The following is a 16,149-nucleotide window of genomic DNA, read 5'->3' on the forward strand; positions in this document are numbered from 1 at the left end:
CAGAGACCCCTACTGGACAGTGAAAAAATCACGACAAACTGTCACTCGATGTAAAAGGTTCCACTTTAAGTTAAAAGGAGTGTTTATTTTTTTGCACAAACGTAACATATATCTGGAGTAGAAAAATAGTATGCACGTGGCTGCTTGGGCACATGTACACTACACACCAGACTCCTTTAGGCTCCTCTTCACATAGAACCTCATCATCAGTTTTAAACAAAGCAAATGTCTGTAAACAGGACTAGAAAGGCTAGTTTGCAAAAATGTGAGCACTAAAAGTAATTCTTTTCTCCAATTCTATCCTCAAAAAGAAAGCGGTTTTCTTCAGCCCTGAGCATTACACCGTTCTTGCACAAACAACTCATTGACGTTTTGGTTCCCATTTCCATTTGCAATGACACTGCAGAAACATGTATCATCAATAGCTCACGAGGAAGTTTTGGAAAATTAGGAACGCATGCATTTAAATGCACATACACAAGTCGAAAGTCAGCAAATGATTACCAGAGATGAAACTGTGTCTGTATTTATTGATCAGTAATGCCATTGCAACTGTGAGGAACCAAACAAAGGCAAACCTTTGACATTAGACTGTGTGATAAGGTCATTATACAAAATTACTTTAATATAGACATTTCGTATTTAACCATATTAACATAAATAAACCTATTATTGCTAATTAACCTCTGATAAAGTACACTCACACTTACTGGCACAAGTGTTATATTGTTTAGGCAGGGAATAACTGGGCAAATAAACAATATAAACTAAAAAAAACAAAAAAAAAAATTACATACCACATTTAAAAACAAAACAAAAAAAAAACAAACGTGTTGTGGGGAATCAAAAGTCAACAATGTTAAAATCCAAATCCATATTTTCTACATGACAAACACAGACCAGTCAAAACTAAGTGTTTGAAATTATATGTATATACTTATAATTATTATGTGTTTGGATATAAAGAAACTACAGGAAAAGATTCAGTCTTCTGAACCGTTGGCTTGAACTTTTTGGTCAGCATCAGAGGTATTTTCCTATAAAGAGAAGAATTTTTTATGATGAGCCCAAATAATTAAACAATAGTTACTAGTGAACTTGCTCATTCACAAAGATTTTTTGCAAACCTTTCGTAAAACACTCTGCAGTTCCTTCATCACTCCGTTCAGGCTAGTAGCTGCTTTCTGAAGCTGATCCTCGAAGCAAGTCTTGCGCTGTTCTGTGGCTTTAAGGCTGGCCTCTGTTTCACACAGGGTGTTCTTTGCGTTCTCCAGGTCTCGTAAAAGGTTGCGGTTAGTGGTTTCAAGTTCCACAATGCGTTTCACATCCTCCTCTGGAAAGAAGGCAAGAAAAAGAATTGGTTAAATGCACAAAAATTTATCTCACTGGCACCACAAATCCCCACCAAATTGGTAAGAAAACACACCGATAATGTTGCCATCACAGACAGTCATAATGCATTGTGTAATAAAATATAAAAAAAGATCCTCATGGCTGAAAGGAGTAGCAAGGGCTCACCCATTTTAGTGTCCTGAAGCATGAGTTTCTGTTCAACCTCCTCACGGTCCTTCTCGCTTTTGTCCAATTTCTGCATCATACTTCCTACATCCACCATGGCCCCATTGTACACAATCAAGCTACCTGAGTCACCACTCTCAGCAGGCTCCCACTTGGTTTTATGGGACGGCGTTAAGGTTATGTTACCTGTGGAGAGGATTGATCAGACTTAATGTTTTTTTCCCCCCCCCAGCATTGATGATAATATCAGGTGCTTGTGAACGGCCTGTACCTAAAAGATTCTCTGTGGAGTCCGGCATCACACACGGAGCTGGCTCATCTTTTGTTCCATCTGTCAGTTTTCGGTAATAACATGATTCCCTGACGACTGGTTTGTTCAGTAGTTTCTTAACCTGGAAATTGAAGATAAAACAAATACAGTGGAAACAATCCTGCTGCATATTCAGTGCCATTAAAGATCGCCAAAGAATCTAGACAGTATCTCTTCCAACAACAGAGCAAACAAAACAAAACCTGAGCTCTGGAGAGGTGGAGGCCCAAAGTGTATATGATCTCCTCCAGGTCTTTTTCCAACAAGTAGCCACAGTGGCTCTGATCAAAGTACACAAAGGCCATCAGCAGATCTTTGTTGTAAGTCACCGTCTGTTTCTTCTTCTCATCCTACGAACCAAAGCAGAGCTAGTTACACAATAATTAGACACGAGCATTAAAGCCGTCAAATGAGCCGTTATATTTTCACCTTGTCCTTTGAGGATCTCTCTCTGGATTTCCTGTCGTCTCTCCGGTCATCCCTTCTGTCTCTCCCATTTGAATCTTCATCATCTTTATCTAAAGGTAAAGAGAAACATGTCTTCATGTTGCAGTCCACTTTTTTTGTTAAATTCGTTGAAACATTGGATGAGGGTTTCACCATCATCATCGTCATCATCTGCATCTTCAGCTTCAAGAGGGTCATACTCCTCATTATTGTTATTGCTCAGGTCATCCTCATCATCCTCCTCTCTAGACTCCTCCTTCTTCAGCACCCTGTCTTCATCCTGATTGTAGGAGACACAAGGACACTGACTCAGTAAAAGGAGAGTTAGTAAATAAATTGGACCACTGTTCACTATTCACGTAACTTGCACGATATGGGACAGACAAAAGGTAAACTAACCCTCCTCTTATCATCCTCCTCCTTCAGCCTCTTCCCTGCAGGCTCACTGTTATCTTCATCCTTCTGCTTTCTCAAATCCCTCTTTTCTGATTCTCTTCTCTCTGCCTCCTTCTTGGATTTGTCCTTCTTGTCCTTTTTCTCATCTTTGGAAGGCACAGCACTGAGGGCTTTGTAGATCCTGTAGCCGAAGTCCCGCTGCAGCATCTCGTTGAAGAGCTCAGCAAACAGAGAGACCTGACGAGTCAAAGAGATGTTAACGGTTCCACACACCATTTGTTTTAGGATAAGCCAGCATGTAGAGTCCTCTAGCAGGAAAAAAAAATCTCCAAACCTCGAAAGAGTGCTCCTTGTTGTCCTCCAGCCGGTAGTCGAGCAGCACGCTGAGAGACATTATACTGCAGTCAAACTTGCCATTTTTGGCAGCCCAGTTAGGGTGGACTATGATGGTGGGCTCGTCAGGGAGGATATAACGCCTCTCCCTGCGCTGCCGCTCCTGTTCCTCCTGGCGTTTACGCTCCTCCTCCTGAGCAAGAACAAACAGAAAAGGTCTAATTTAGCACAACGCAACACTTGTTAAATCTAATTACATAAGTGACCAAAGAAAAGTGTGCTTGAAAGACCCCATGGCAGAATGTTTTCATTTGGGCATTCTGTGTGTCAATCTTCCCACGTGATCATGTGCTAGATGTTCGCACCTCTCGGTCCTCCTCCATGCGAGTGGAGTCCTCCTCCTCTAGAGCGACTGGCTCAGGCTTTTCTGGCTCCTTGGTCTCTTCCTGCTGCTCCTCCAGCTTCAGCTGCTTGGTGAGGCGAGCAATGAGCTGAGACTTTAACCCTTTAGAACTCAGAGAGCGACTCTCCAGTTCCTTACGGAGATCGTTCACCTGAAAGGAACAATAAATAAATAAATGCACTTACATCACATTGGAAGATGAACAATATACAGAATAATGAGAATTTTTGTAAAAGCCACTGTAAAGCCATTAAATAAAAGTAAGATAAATGCTGCTCCATTGATGAAGCCTTAAAATTAGCTGTCCAAACCCAGAAGCACAAGCAACACATTTAACAGCAGTATCTGTATAAAGTATAAACAAAAATAGCATAGTAGACTATTATAATTGTGCTTCGTTTTCTACCTTCATGGACTTTGGGTCCAGCTTAGACCAATGAGTGGGTATTGTAACTTCTTTAGAGTCATCTTCATCTTTGTCTTCTTCCTCCTACACGAAGAACCATTAAAGAGGTTGAGAGAGAGAGAGATTGATGGGGAAAGAGAAAGACAGAAGGGACTCAGTAAACATTTCTGAGTTAGTGAAGCACAAGTTGTTCCGTGCAAGAAGCAAGGGTCACAACTGTCTCTCATTGCCTCCTCCTAACTCGACTGGGCAAAAAGTGCACTTCTAGGATACGTGGAAGCTTTCTAGCCTTTATAACAGATCGAAATTCCACCCATCAGCCAATCAATGCCAGTTCTGTGGAACACAAAAAAATAATCAATAACAGTGGGTCCAAGAGATGACAGACGCTCAAAGCTGGTGTCCAAAACTGAATGAAGCCCTAAACCTATTGAGGTTTCTCTGTGTTTAATAGCTGCTTTTCAGCTTGGTCCTGTCTTAGACCTATTCATGGCAGACTGTCCTTCCATCAACCAACTGCCTGGAAAAATCAGCCTATAGGTACAGTCCAATCAGAGTGTGGAGGGGTTAAAAATAAAAAAGGGACAGACAAGAGACAGAACTTTAGGAGTTTTTTTGGAGCAGATACTGAACTGAAGTAAAATGAATCAGAATAGTAATACACACAAAAATTAAAATTACAACTGGCTCTCCAGGTTCCAGCAAGAGATTGTTGATTGCCAATGTTGATAATTGCTTCCATTAAGTTAGTCATGCCCCATGTGCAACTCTCATTATTCTCTCATTAATTTCATTACTGCAAGTAAAAATAAAATAATTATGACATGTTCAAATTGAGTTGAATTAGTTATTGGGTTGAGCTGGAAGCTGTTTTACCAGTTGAAGCTCCTTCTACTGGGTGTGACGCTGGCTGAGGGTAAGGGGTGGAGCGGAGGGTGGAGCAGGATGAGGAAGAGGAGGAGATGTGGAGGAAAGGTAGGAGAGGAAGGGAGGAAGGGCCGGTATGATGCCTGTGGTAGCTTGTCTGTGGTTGATGAAGTGTGTGAGTGCGTGCAGTTTAGAAATGATTTCTGATCTTTCTGTTTTTGTTTGTTTTTGAATAATCAGTCCTGTGCCTGTGAGAAGCGAAATGAGAAGAGAGGGATTAGCGGTCAGTGCCTGGTCTCCATCCGCCTCCTTGCGTTCAGCCAAGAGTTTCTCTGCCAGCTGCTCCTGGAGTCCACGCGACAGGCCTTCCCACTCTGAGCGGGTAGGAAGACAATGCCAAACATCCGGCAGAAATAAAACCACTGTCTCCACATGTGCGGGGACTGTCCGCCCTTTGTGTGTCTCCTCAGGGCGGTGATAGCGAATCTCTGCAAAACGATACCTGTTGCAAAGGAAGAAGCGCATTGGAAAGAAACATTCTGTCAGACATCACAAGGCCTCCCCCTCCCTGCCCACCCCAGCACCCCTCTAACTCTGACAATAACACAACACAAAAATAAGCCCATAAAAGACAGACATCAGAATACAAGTCTGCAGATCTCCATAGCAGATTCTCATGGTGAACGGCCGCCATATGTTGGGGAAGTTGACAGACGATAAAGGGAAAATAAATAAATAAATTCATATATTACAAAAAAAAAAAAAAAAAAAATTGGACACTCCCAAAACCCACCCAACCCTATGTTTTGTATAGGAAAGCTGACATACTCCCAGATTTGTGAGAAAAGACAAGAATCAAAGACACAGTGAAAGCAAATGTTAAATATGTAAGATATTTAACACAGTTACAGATCATTTTAATTAAGAAATTAAAACGACAGGTAATGGTGACATCTGCTCCTCTGGCGGCTGCTCTCTGAGCAACAGAATCAATGCATTCACCACACAGATAAAGGCAGGACTTCTGCACACATTAGCCAAAAAGGACATTGCAAAACAAAATTGAGAGCAAATTAAATATCAGAGTGAGAATTACTTTAAAAATACATTAAAAAGCCTCCAACAGTCAGATTTTGCGTTGGGTTTAAAATTAAATAAATAAATAAAAAATACATGCTGCGCATCACAAAAAATGCTTCATTTTGGTTTAGTATCTGGCCCAGTTCTGAACAACCCGCATGGGCTTGATAAGCAGACGTTGAGGCACTGTGGGACATGGAACCGGACTTACCACTGCGTGCACAAGCTCAGGTCGATGCCAGTCAGAGCTTTACAACAGCGTATAGCTGTCTTTATTAGCACTGAGGCATCTTTTTCTGGGTCCGCACCATCCAGAGACGGAGACCAGTGCCCACCGATGGCCATGGCCTCATCTTTGCCTCTCATGCCAACCAAGAACTGCAGGGAAGATCGAAAAACAGAGGAGGTAGGGAAAGAGAAATGTCAGCTCATAAGAATGTCAGCTAGTGAATCGTGTCAGCTGGCAGCTCATAAAACATGAGACATAAATGCTTGACATAGGAGAGCCAACATCAGACAGAAGAGTTCAACACAGAACATTCAGCAATGGAATAGGGTAGGCATCATAGTAAACCCTCCTCCAGTACAGCCCAGAAGAACAGCACAAAAAAACAGTGAAGAACAGAAATCGAAGCACATGTAAAACAAAAGCAGCAACTAAATTTAATTGCGTGATTTACCTTAATGAGGCGGGCAGGGTGCTGAAAAGAATCTCTCATGTCTTGTGAGTCTTCAGCCAGTGCACAGGACTTATGGTACAACTCATCCAGGCTTGGTGTAGCCAAGAGCATCACCTATGGGTTAATAAAGCAGAAACCTTAGAACTTAAAAGCTCCCCTGACATGAAATTTCTTTTGGTTTTATAAAAGATCTTAGTGGTCCCCTAATATTGTATCAAAAATCTGTTCTTTCCAGAAATCAGCCTTGCTGCAGAATTACAGCTACTTTTAGCGAGTCCCACAATGAGATTTCCCCAGGGACGCGTCGTTTCTGAGTCTGTAGCTTTAAATGCAAATGAGGAGAGAGGCGGGGGACAAGGAGGAGAGTGGCTTACAGTGAGGGGGCATTTACGGATATTACGTCAACACCATTCACCAACCACAATGTTTGCACTCTTTACCACCATTTCTAGCCACTGCATTACAATAGACAGGCTAGGGGAACTCGTATTTAGGGCTGCAACAACACATTGATTAAATTGATACAAATAGATTATTAAAAGAGTCTGCAACAAATTTCATAATCGATTTGATGAGTCACGGGACGCATTTGATTAAAGTTTTTTTGTTTTTTTGAGCGTGGAGCGAACACACTCTGTCTCTCTCACGCACTGATGCCTGCAGAGTTGGGAACTTCATAGACAGGGTGGAGCAAAAATTTAAACATTTAAAAAAGCGCAAAGCTAGAGAAAAGACACAAGGCCATATGGGCCAAATCCGCCTGCATTATAACGCAAAACATACACGTTTTCATGGAAAAAAAGTGCTGCTTTAAACGCCTTTTATAACGTCGGTTGCCTGCAGTTTATAACGGACGCCGCCTGGACTGTGCACGTGCTCAACATAACCACATTACATGTAACGTAACGTGTTTGATCCTGGTCGTGGAGGAAACTCGGGTGAAGCTTACAGAGAAGGAAGATCCACCTGGAAGAACGATCTCACACTGCTGCTGGGGTTTCCATCACACTCTCTTTATTACACTCACAGTTCCGCCACACCAGGTAAATGGCTCTAATCGCTCTTACTTGAAACGGGGACAGCAGATATACCAAAATGTCACTATGTATATGTGCAGGAAATAATAAAAGGGACCAAGGGAGCTTGAACCAGTGTGCTTAGTTCCTCTGCATGATGAAAAAGTAAATCGGCATCAAACCTGGGCCAATGACTAACCGCTCCCAGCCTAGTGCCATGTGCATTTAAAGGAGTACTACAGGACTATACAACTTTTACAAGCTAAAACAGACCATGCATGATGCCTGGTCAGAGCTCCCTTTTAACCAAGGGTGATGAGGAGGACACATTTCGTTGCGTCACCCTGTGCTGTGCTGTCTTTCACAATCACTTCACTCCTTACCTCTGCATTACTGCCACATCAACACCATATGAGCGGCTGTTTTCTGCAGCAGGCAACATGGCCTCATAGAAAATTGTGAGCCTGAGCCAGGAGCATGTGGACATGCTCAGATTTTTGCATTGCAATGAAAATAGTCTGAACAAAGGGGAGTGAGAGAGAGTAAGTGTGTGCGTGTCAGAGTTTGTGAATGTGGTCATCTGCGAGTGTGTGCATCTGCAGTGTAGCGTAGAGAACAAGTTCTGAGATTCTGTTCTGGCAGCTCATGTGGCACTATTTTAAAGGTCTATATATTTGGCAGATGTAAAGCATACATGTATGTTTTTGTGTTAGTCCATTTTTATTTTATTATTAGAACAGCTGAAGGAGCAACGTATAAAAAAACATGCATTTTCTAAAGTTTTTGTTCTGCTTTTAAAAAGGGTTGAAAATGAATGCTTTTCTCTTATTTTTTATTATTCACCGATTAATAAAAATCAAATAAATAATTTATTAATCAATTATTAAAATAATCATTAGTAGCAGCCCTACTATTATTAATGTTAAATAAGCTTGTAAAGTGAAATTTTCATGATGGGGAACATTAAAAATCAAACTAAAGGCAATGCATATGATGCAGTACTGCATGACTACCTTAGCACTGTAAGTGTGGTTGGCATCTGGTGGGTCCAGCACAGCTGTGTTCTTCACCAAAGAATCCACCTCTTTATGCATGATGTGGAAATTACAGTAGTTGCCAAACTGAAATGGTCTGGACAACGGGAAGGCGTCCACCCATGTGAAGACAGCATCAAAAAAATCACTGGGGATGTAGAGGCTCTGATAACGCCTGCGTAGCTCCATCATGTCACAATTGTAACTTAAAAGGGAGAAATGAAGAAGAAGAAAGGCAAATGAAAAACCATTAAAGCATAAAATACATTTTGATTTCTCTTTCTAGTAGGGAACAAAATATTAATATATTCTCAGGTGTTAATAAAGACCAGCAACAGGCATCACCCACCAATCAAGGGAAAACTTGGAAAACTGCACTGTGTAGCGTGGTACCACCCGGCGAGGCCGTCGGGGAGAGCGCTCTCGTCTAGGGGAGCGGTCTCTCGACCGCTTGCGGGCAGGGGACCGTTCCCTTGACCTCCTCCTCTCACGATCTCGGTCCCTGAAAGAAAAAAAGAAATGGACTACTAAATTGTACTTTTAATGCGTCACTTTAATTTTTAGTTTGGACTCGTCATTTTAAAGTCATCATCAAGTCCATAACATTGCAAGCTGTAGCTTACCTGCGTTCATCCTTTCGCAGAATGAGCTCTGCTCGATCATTGCAGCTGGGGAAGCGGGGAGATGGGTCCATGCGCCTCACAGGCTGTGGTTGGTGCATCATTCGTACAGGAGGCTGCAACAGCCCTCCTGAAAACATAGTGTCTTTAACACATACACACAAACATTCATTGTAAAACGTTATCAACATATCATGAATAATCTTACCAGAAAAAAAAAAAAAAAGTACCTTTAGGAGGAGGCTGCGGTAGCAGTGGCTGAGGTGGGTTCTGCAGTAACGGGGCCAGCGTGGCTGCTGAAATCTGGGCCTGAAGCAGGGAGGGCGGTGGGGCCTGGGGAGGTACACTGAAGGTGGTGGGGTGGGGGTAGAGACTGAAGCATGGTGGGACCCGGCTTCATCATGTTGGGGCCTGGGGTTGGAGTCTGAGACAAGGAGAGATGAGGCAAATCAGACGCACCATGGGGCAACTCACAAACTTCCCTGAGCAAAATAGATTCATTTATTTAGGTGACGTTCCAGAACAACTTCCCTTTTTTTAATTGACAGGCTAAAATTAATCAATTAATAGTAATCTAATGGGATTTTACAATGTAACAATTCCCTCACTGGTTTTAACTTGTTTTTAAATGCAATCCATTTCTAAAACTGAATTTTAGCAACACAAATTTAGACTACTGTGCAACGCAGTGTGCGTAAACATAGATGATATCCTACAGGTCTTAATGAGCAAAGTGCAGTGCAGCATAAGAAGAGAAGCTTCTGAAAAGCTATTTACAGTCAGGGCCAAAAATTTTGAGAATGACAAATACTGGTTTTCACAAAGTTTGCAGTTTCAGTGTTTTTAGATCTTTTTGTCAGTTGATTATATTGTGTATTAAAATATAATTACAAGCATTTTCAAAGGCTTTTATTGACAATGACATCAAGTTTATGCAAAGATTCAATATTTGTAGTGTTGGCCTTTATCAAGACCTCTACAATTTGCAGTCATGCTGTCAATCAACTTCTGGGGCAAAACATGCCTGATGGCAACACATTCGGGTGGTAGTAGCCTAGGGGTAACACACTCGCCTATGAACCAGAAGACCCAGGTTCAAGTCCCGCTTACTACCATTGTGTCCCTGAGCAAGACACTTAACCCTAAGTTGCTCCAGGTGAACTGTCCCTGTAAAAACTGATTGTAAGTCACTCTGGATAAGGGCATCTGATAAATGCTGCAAATATAAATTCCTTCATAATCAGTGCTTGGAGTTTGTCAGAATTTGTGGGGTTTTGTTTATCCACCTGCCTCTTGAGAATTGACCACAAGTTCTCAATTGGATTAGGGTTCGGGGAGTTTCCTGGCAAAACATTTAAATGTTTTGTTCCCCAAACCACTTAGTTCTCACTTTGGCCTTATGGCACGGTGCTCAATTATGCTGGGAAAGGCATTGTTCTTCAACAAACTGTTCTTGGGTGGTTGGGAGAAGTTGAATGTCAGAGGATGTTTTGGTACTGTTCTTTATTGAGGGCTGTGTTCTTTGGTAAAATTGTGAGTGAGCCCACTTCCTTGGACAAGAAGTAACCCCACACATGAATGGTCTCAGGATGCTTTACTGTTGGCACGAAACAGGACTGAGTAGCGCTCACCTTTTCTTCTCCAGACAATAATTTTTCCAGATACCCCAAAAAAATCGGAAAGGGGCTTCATCAGTCAAAATGACTTTACCCCAGTCCTCATTAGTCCAATCCCTGTACTTTTTGCAGAATATAAGTCTGTCCTTGATGTTTTTCTTGGAGAAGTGGCTTCATTGCTGCCAGGCAGTCCTCCAAAAGTCTTCATCTCACTCTGTGTGCAGATGCACTTACACATGCCTACTGCCATTCTGGACTTCCTTGGGCACCCTGAAGCCTTCTTCACAACACTTGAACCTCTCTCCTTGAAGTTTTTGATTATCTGATAAATGGTTAATTTAGGTGCGATCTCAGTAGCAGCAATATTCTTGCCTGTGAAGCCATTTTTATGCAACACATTGATGACTGCACGTGTTTCTGGCAGGTAACCATGGTTAACAGAGGAAGCACCCTCAAGCAGCACCCTCCTTTTAAGGCATCCAGTTTGCTATTCTAATTCAATCAGCAGGACAGAATGATCTCCAGCCTTGTGTTCCTCAACACTCACACTTGGGTTAATGAGAGGATAACTGAAATTATCTCAGTAGGAAATTCTCTCTTTTATGGCAGGGCTGAAATGCAGTGGAAATGTTTTTTGGGGATTAAGTTCATTTTAATGGCAATGAGAGACTTTGCAATTCATCTGATCACTCTTCATAACCTTCTGGAGTATATGCAAATTGCCATAATAAAAACGGAAGCAGCAAACTTTGTGAAAAACAGTATTTGTGTCATTCTCAAAACTTTTGGTCACGGCTGTACTCCATGATGCTAAGACAATTTCCCAGTACACCTCACTGCTACAAAATACATTGTAACGACAGCTGCATAGCAGCTGATCCCACCCACCCAATGCAAACCTACTTCAGCCTGCTGCCATCAGGGAGGAGACTGCGGAGTCTCCAGGCCAGGACCAGCAGACTGAAGGACAGCTTCACCCATCAGGCGGTCAGGAAACTCAACTCCCTCCCGGCTCTGCCCCCACTCCCCTCACTCCCCTCTTCTGCTCCACAAACTTTCTGAACTCTAAATCACACAAACTGACCATGCACCAGTCACTCTGTGCAGCTCTGGTCTGCCATCTACATTTACGGCATTTATCAGACGCCCTTATCTAGAGCGACTTACAATCAGTAGTTACAGGGGACAGTCCCCCTGGAGCAATTTAGGGTTAAGTGTCTTGCTCAGGGACACAATGGTAGTAAGCGGGATTTGAACCTGGGTCTTCTGGTTCATAGGCGAGTGTGTTACCCACTAGGCTACTACCACCCATCTACCTCAGTTTCACTTCGTCACTTTAAACTTAAACTCTGTTGCACTATTGGTTTTGCACTCTCCTGATGTTGCACTCTCCACCATGTGCCCTTATTTGTATATGGTGTTTTTAAAATTGTATATTGTGCCTTTCTTTTTAAATTGTATTTATACTCTGTATTCGTTACTGTTTTTGTATTTAATGTTACTTGTATGGGTCAGAGAGTAACGTAATTTCAATTCTCTGCATGTCCTGTACATGTGGCAGAATTGACAATAAAGTTGACTTGACTTGACTTGATTACCTGTACTAGAAGTGATGAGAACTGCACGCTAAGACATAATGACTTTCTTTGATCTTAACAGCAAAGTTGCTTGGTAATCAGAACATGTTAGAACAAATGAATATACAATGTATTAATTCAAAATATCTCAAAATAAATATGTAGCTGCTTATTAAACCTATTATTCAATTTCTCAAACATAAAAGCTTAGAGCTGTAAAAGAGAAAGGCATCAGTGGAAAACAAAAACAACAAAAAAAAAAAAAAAACATAACTGTAACTGTGCGTAGGGAGAGAGCAAAGAGAATAGGTAGAAGGACAAAAGGAAGGGCAGAGGAGCGCCATAAATTGTGAAGGTTACATTTTGTCTGGAGTCCACCGAAGAATGCATTTCAGAGTAGCGTGGCACTCCTGCATCAGAGTAAAAGCTGGACAGCTGTGGGGAAACCTGTGGTAAGGGCTGTGGTGCCTGATGCTACATGGAGATTGAGAATAGTGTCAGTCCACAGAATGAAAACACGAGACGGACCACAACAGTTTTGATTGTTGGGGGATGCTTACTGTTTGGTTGGCCAGCTGAGGTAAAGTCTGAATCCGCTGTGCATTCCATTTGAAGGGCATGTTGGGATTATACACTGCTTCCACTAGGACACGGTCACCCACCTGCGGTGTCTTGCCCTTGACCGCACTGCAAATACACAGATAAAAACGGATCAGAAACCGCCACATTTTTTATATCTCTCTCTCTCACACACACACACACACACACACACACTATATATAAACTATACAAAAAAATAGTTCTGGTGAACTGTGAATATTATGGGAATACTGCAAAATACTACACTGTGGTAAAATGTAAGATTAACATGTTCCAAACCTGAGCTGGAAGAAGACATCTTCATCCACAAAACCAAAGGAGTCATGTAGCTTGTTGACTACCCCAGTGAACACACGCTGTTTCTGTGGCTGTGTCTGCTGCTGGTGGCTGGAACGAGGAGTCGGGTAGGACACTGTGATCTGGGCTGTTTGCTGGGGGTTGGACAGGCTGAGACTGGTAGGCAAAGCCACTGGTGGCTAAACGGATAGAGCACACAGTTATTCATTAATAAAAAAAATCTGTAAGTTTGACATAGGTAGGAAGAACATAGGTTCTTCCGACACAAATTACACCTATATAGGCCATTTAAAAATGTACCTGTGAAAGCAGGGCTTGCTGAGGCTGTGGTAACTGCTGACAAAAGGATAGCATACATCACTTACAAATTAATTGTTATTAAATTCGTTTTATTAGGCTCTCAATGAAAGATATTAGTCCTCTTTCATACACACACACACACACACACACAAACACTACATAATTATAGTACTACATGTTGACCAAAACATATGAGGTGTGTGTTTAGTGCATTCACATGAAAAAGGATGAAATTAATCTGTGCTGCTGTGATTATACTTTTACAAAATTTCATATATGTCATTACACCTAAATAACCAGTCTCTTCTATTGTAAGTCTTTCTAATGTATTCATGATACAATTTTTAAATCCTAATATGGGGTGGGGCCAAAATTTTGCCTTCTTTTGTACATTCATGCATATCTCATAGTTCCAACTTCTTAAAAAAAAAAAAAAAAAAAAAAAAAAAAAAAAACAAGTTTTCAAAATTAAGCTGGGCAGCCATAAACAAATTTAATGAAGCTCTTCCCCATAATCGAAAGAACATATGCAGCAGCTTTTAAAACACTCAGGCCAGCTAAAAGCCTGGATCGCGTCCCAGTCTCCATTTTGCTGACACAATGTTATTCGTTTACAGACTACCAGAGCAAAGCAAAACCCTTTTAACTCTTTCCTACAGAAAGCCTTGCCGTGTGTAAATCCTCAAACCTTATCCAGAAGAAGAGTCTACAAAAATTAAGTGGACAGATTTTAACTAAATATTTTCACAAGGGTCTGAAAGATAATTGTCTCATTCCATCCCTAATGTCACTAATGAAGTTATTAATGTAAACATGTATTGTCACCAGGACCCAGTGTAGTACTATACCTGGTGCGGTACACTGTACAGTGTCTGTTGGGGTGGCGGCTGAGGTGGGGGTTGTTGCTGCTGCTGCTGCTGTTGCTGCTGCTGCTGCTGCTGATACTGCTGTAGGGCTGAACTGATCTGAGACTATAAATAACACCATAACATAGCAGATCAGTTACATGTTAGTATGGGCCAAAATATAACGCAAAAACTATAATTGTCAATCAAGCCTCTCATCAAAATACTAAAAGGGGATAAAAAAAAAAATGATGTGGGTTCCTCTAGGACAGTGTATTATCATACTGCAATATCCACCAACAATACACTGCTGGACATAAATCGAACAAGCCTTTTGTGGGAGCACGCAAAGAACAGATGGAGATCACCTGCTGAAGAGCCGCCGCAGCCGCCGCCGCCTGCTGCTGCAGGGCCGCAGTCTGTTGGGAGAGCTGGTAGTTTGCGGCGGGGGTACTGAGAGAAGCCGCGGCCAGAGCTGACTGCTGAGAGTACATGGAGGGGGACGCGCCCAACAGGGACGGCTGCTGCACGCCCAGAGCTGAGAAAACGACGTTGCATTTTTTAAAACCACAGCCACCGACAAAGCAGACAACCAGCCGCCAAAATACTCACAGTGTAAACTGTTCAGGTCCAGTGATTGTCCTGAGTGTCCAGGTTGAGACACCGCAGTCGCGGCGAACTGTGCTGCCCATGGAGGGTTCTTCTGTCCCCCAAACTGGGCCATTCTGAATGAATTGGGGTTCTTCTTCAAAGAACAACTGTCCTGTGGAAATTGGCTAGTATTTACCAACTTGCAAAGATTTTAGAACTCAAGTGTTCTTTTGTCTAAAACGGGGAATTTGCATTTTCTGTTCACAATTAAGAATTGTTGGTTTTAACGTCAACGCTATCCAAACAGCACCGATGGCAACAAGCCAGACCAATAGTTCTCTGCAAAAACCATCCAAGATGATGTAAATACCTGCGTACTGCCAGCGAGCAAATCTCTCCACGCAGCACGACTCCGGCATGAAACATACGCAGCCTGTCCGGTCTGCTTACCTGGACTCGTTGGCAGGAGGTCGGCGTGTTTAACGTTTACTCGGTAACTTTAGCAACGCCGTGCGCTACCACGGTCGCCTGCCAAAACCGACGACCAGCGGCGGCGACAAGTAACACGGCAAGACGTTCCCGCGTTCGGAACGTCGCCGGGAATAACACGCAGGTGCACATGCAACTACGGACGTCAGGCAGCAACGAGTGCTGCGACGTTTCCACGGCGCGCCAGCTAACGCGCGTTAGCATCAAGCTAACTAGCAACGCTAGCCAGCCTTAGCAATGAGGCAGTAATGGCCTCAGTCTGACTTTGCTTTATTGGAGGTACGGCACCGGGACAGATTTTTATGAAAAAAAAAATAATACAAAGCTGCGTTTTCGATCACAGCGTACACGGCATGGATATTTAATAGAAAACACCTTACCGCCGCCCTCTGGCCATAAACCGGTGGGTGGGAGTAGCGGCTAGTGGTGGATAACACACTCGCCTGGGCTCCGGGAGATCACAAAGGCACAGGATCAAATCCCACTCACTACTATCTTGCCCTCGACCAAGACACTTTAGCACGGAGTTGCTCAAGGGGACTGGCCTTGTAGCTACTGATAGCACGTGGCTCTGGATAAGGGCGTCTGATAAATTCCGTAAACGTGTATGTAAACCGGTGGAAAGAAATCTTGTTAGCTTACCTCGACCGAGCATGCGCAGAGCGCTTACAGCGCGCATGCGCTCTCTCACCCCACAGGTCACAGGACCGGCGAAATACATTCA

General features: G+C 42.7%; 1 protein-coding gene across 1 annotated transcript; it reads right to left on the reverse strand.

The window, feature by feature from the left end:
- Positions 1-64: 64 nt before the first annotated feature.
- ccar1 (cell division cycle and apoptosis regulator 1) lies at positions 65-16,061 on the reverse strand. The gene is given in 27 exon segments (XM_028989191.1): positions 65-1,037; positions 1,128-1,333; positions 1,519-1,704; positions 1,790-1,910; positions 2,032-2,178; positions 2,258-2,346; positions 2,429-2,555; positions 2,675-2,908; positions 3,006-3,197; positions 3,370-3,558; positions 3,814-3,897; positions 4,972-5,182; positions 5,972-6,138; positions 6,441-6,554; positions 8,470-8,695; positions 8,840-8,992; positions 9,114-9,240; positions 9,341-9,470; positions 9,472-9,534; positions 12,664-12,777; positions 12,864-12,990; positions 13,183-13,379; positions 13,501-13,536; positions 14,349-14,471; positions 14,714-14,883; positions 14,958-15,108; positions 15,806-16,061. Coding segments are annotated over 26 exon segments (3,699 nt in total). The 5' UTR covers positions 15,070-15,108; positions 15,806-16,061; the 3' UTR covers positions 65-983.
- Between the last annotated feature and the right edge of the window lie 88 nt (positions 16,062-16,149).

This window comes from Denticeps clupeoides, chromosome 8 (genome assembly GCF_900700375.1).
Source record: "Denticeps clupeoides chromosome 8, fDenClu1.1, whole genome shotgun sequence".
In the NCBI taxonomy this organism is placed as follows: Eukaryota; Metazoa; Chordata; class Actinopteri; order Clupeiformes; family Denticipitidae; genus Denticeps; species Denticeps clupeoides.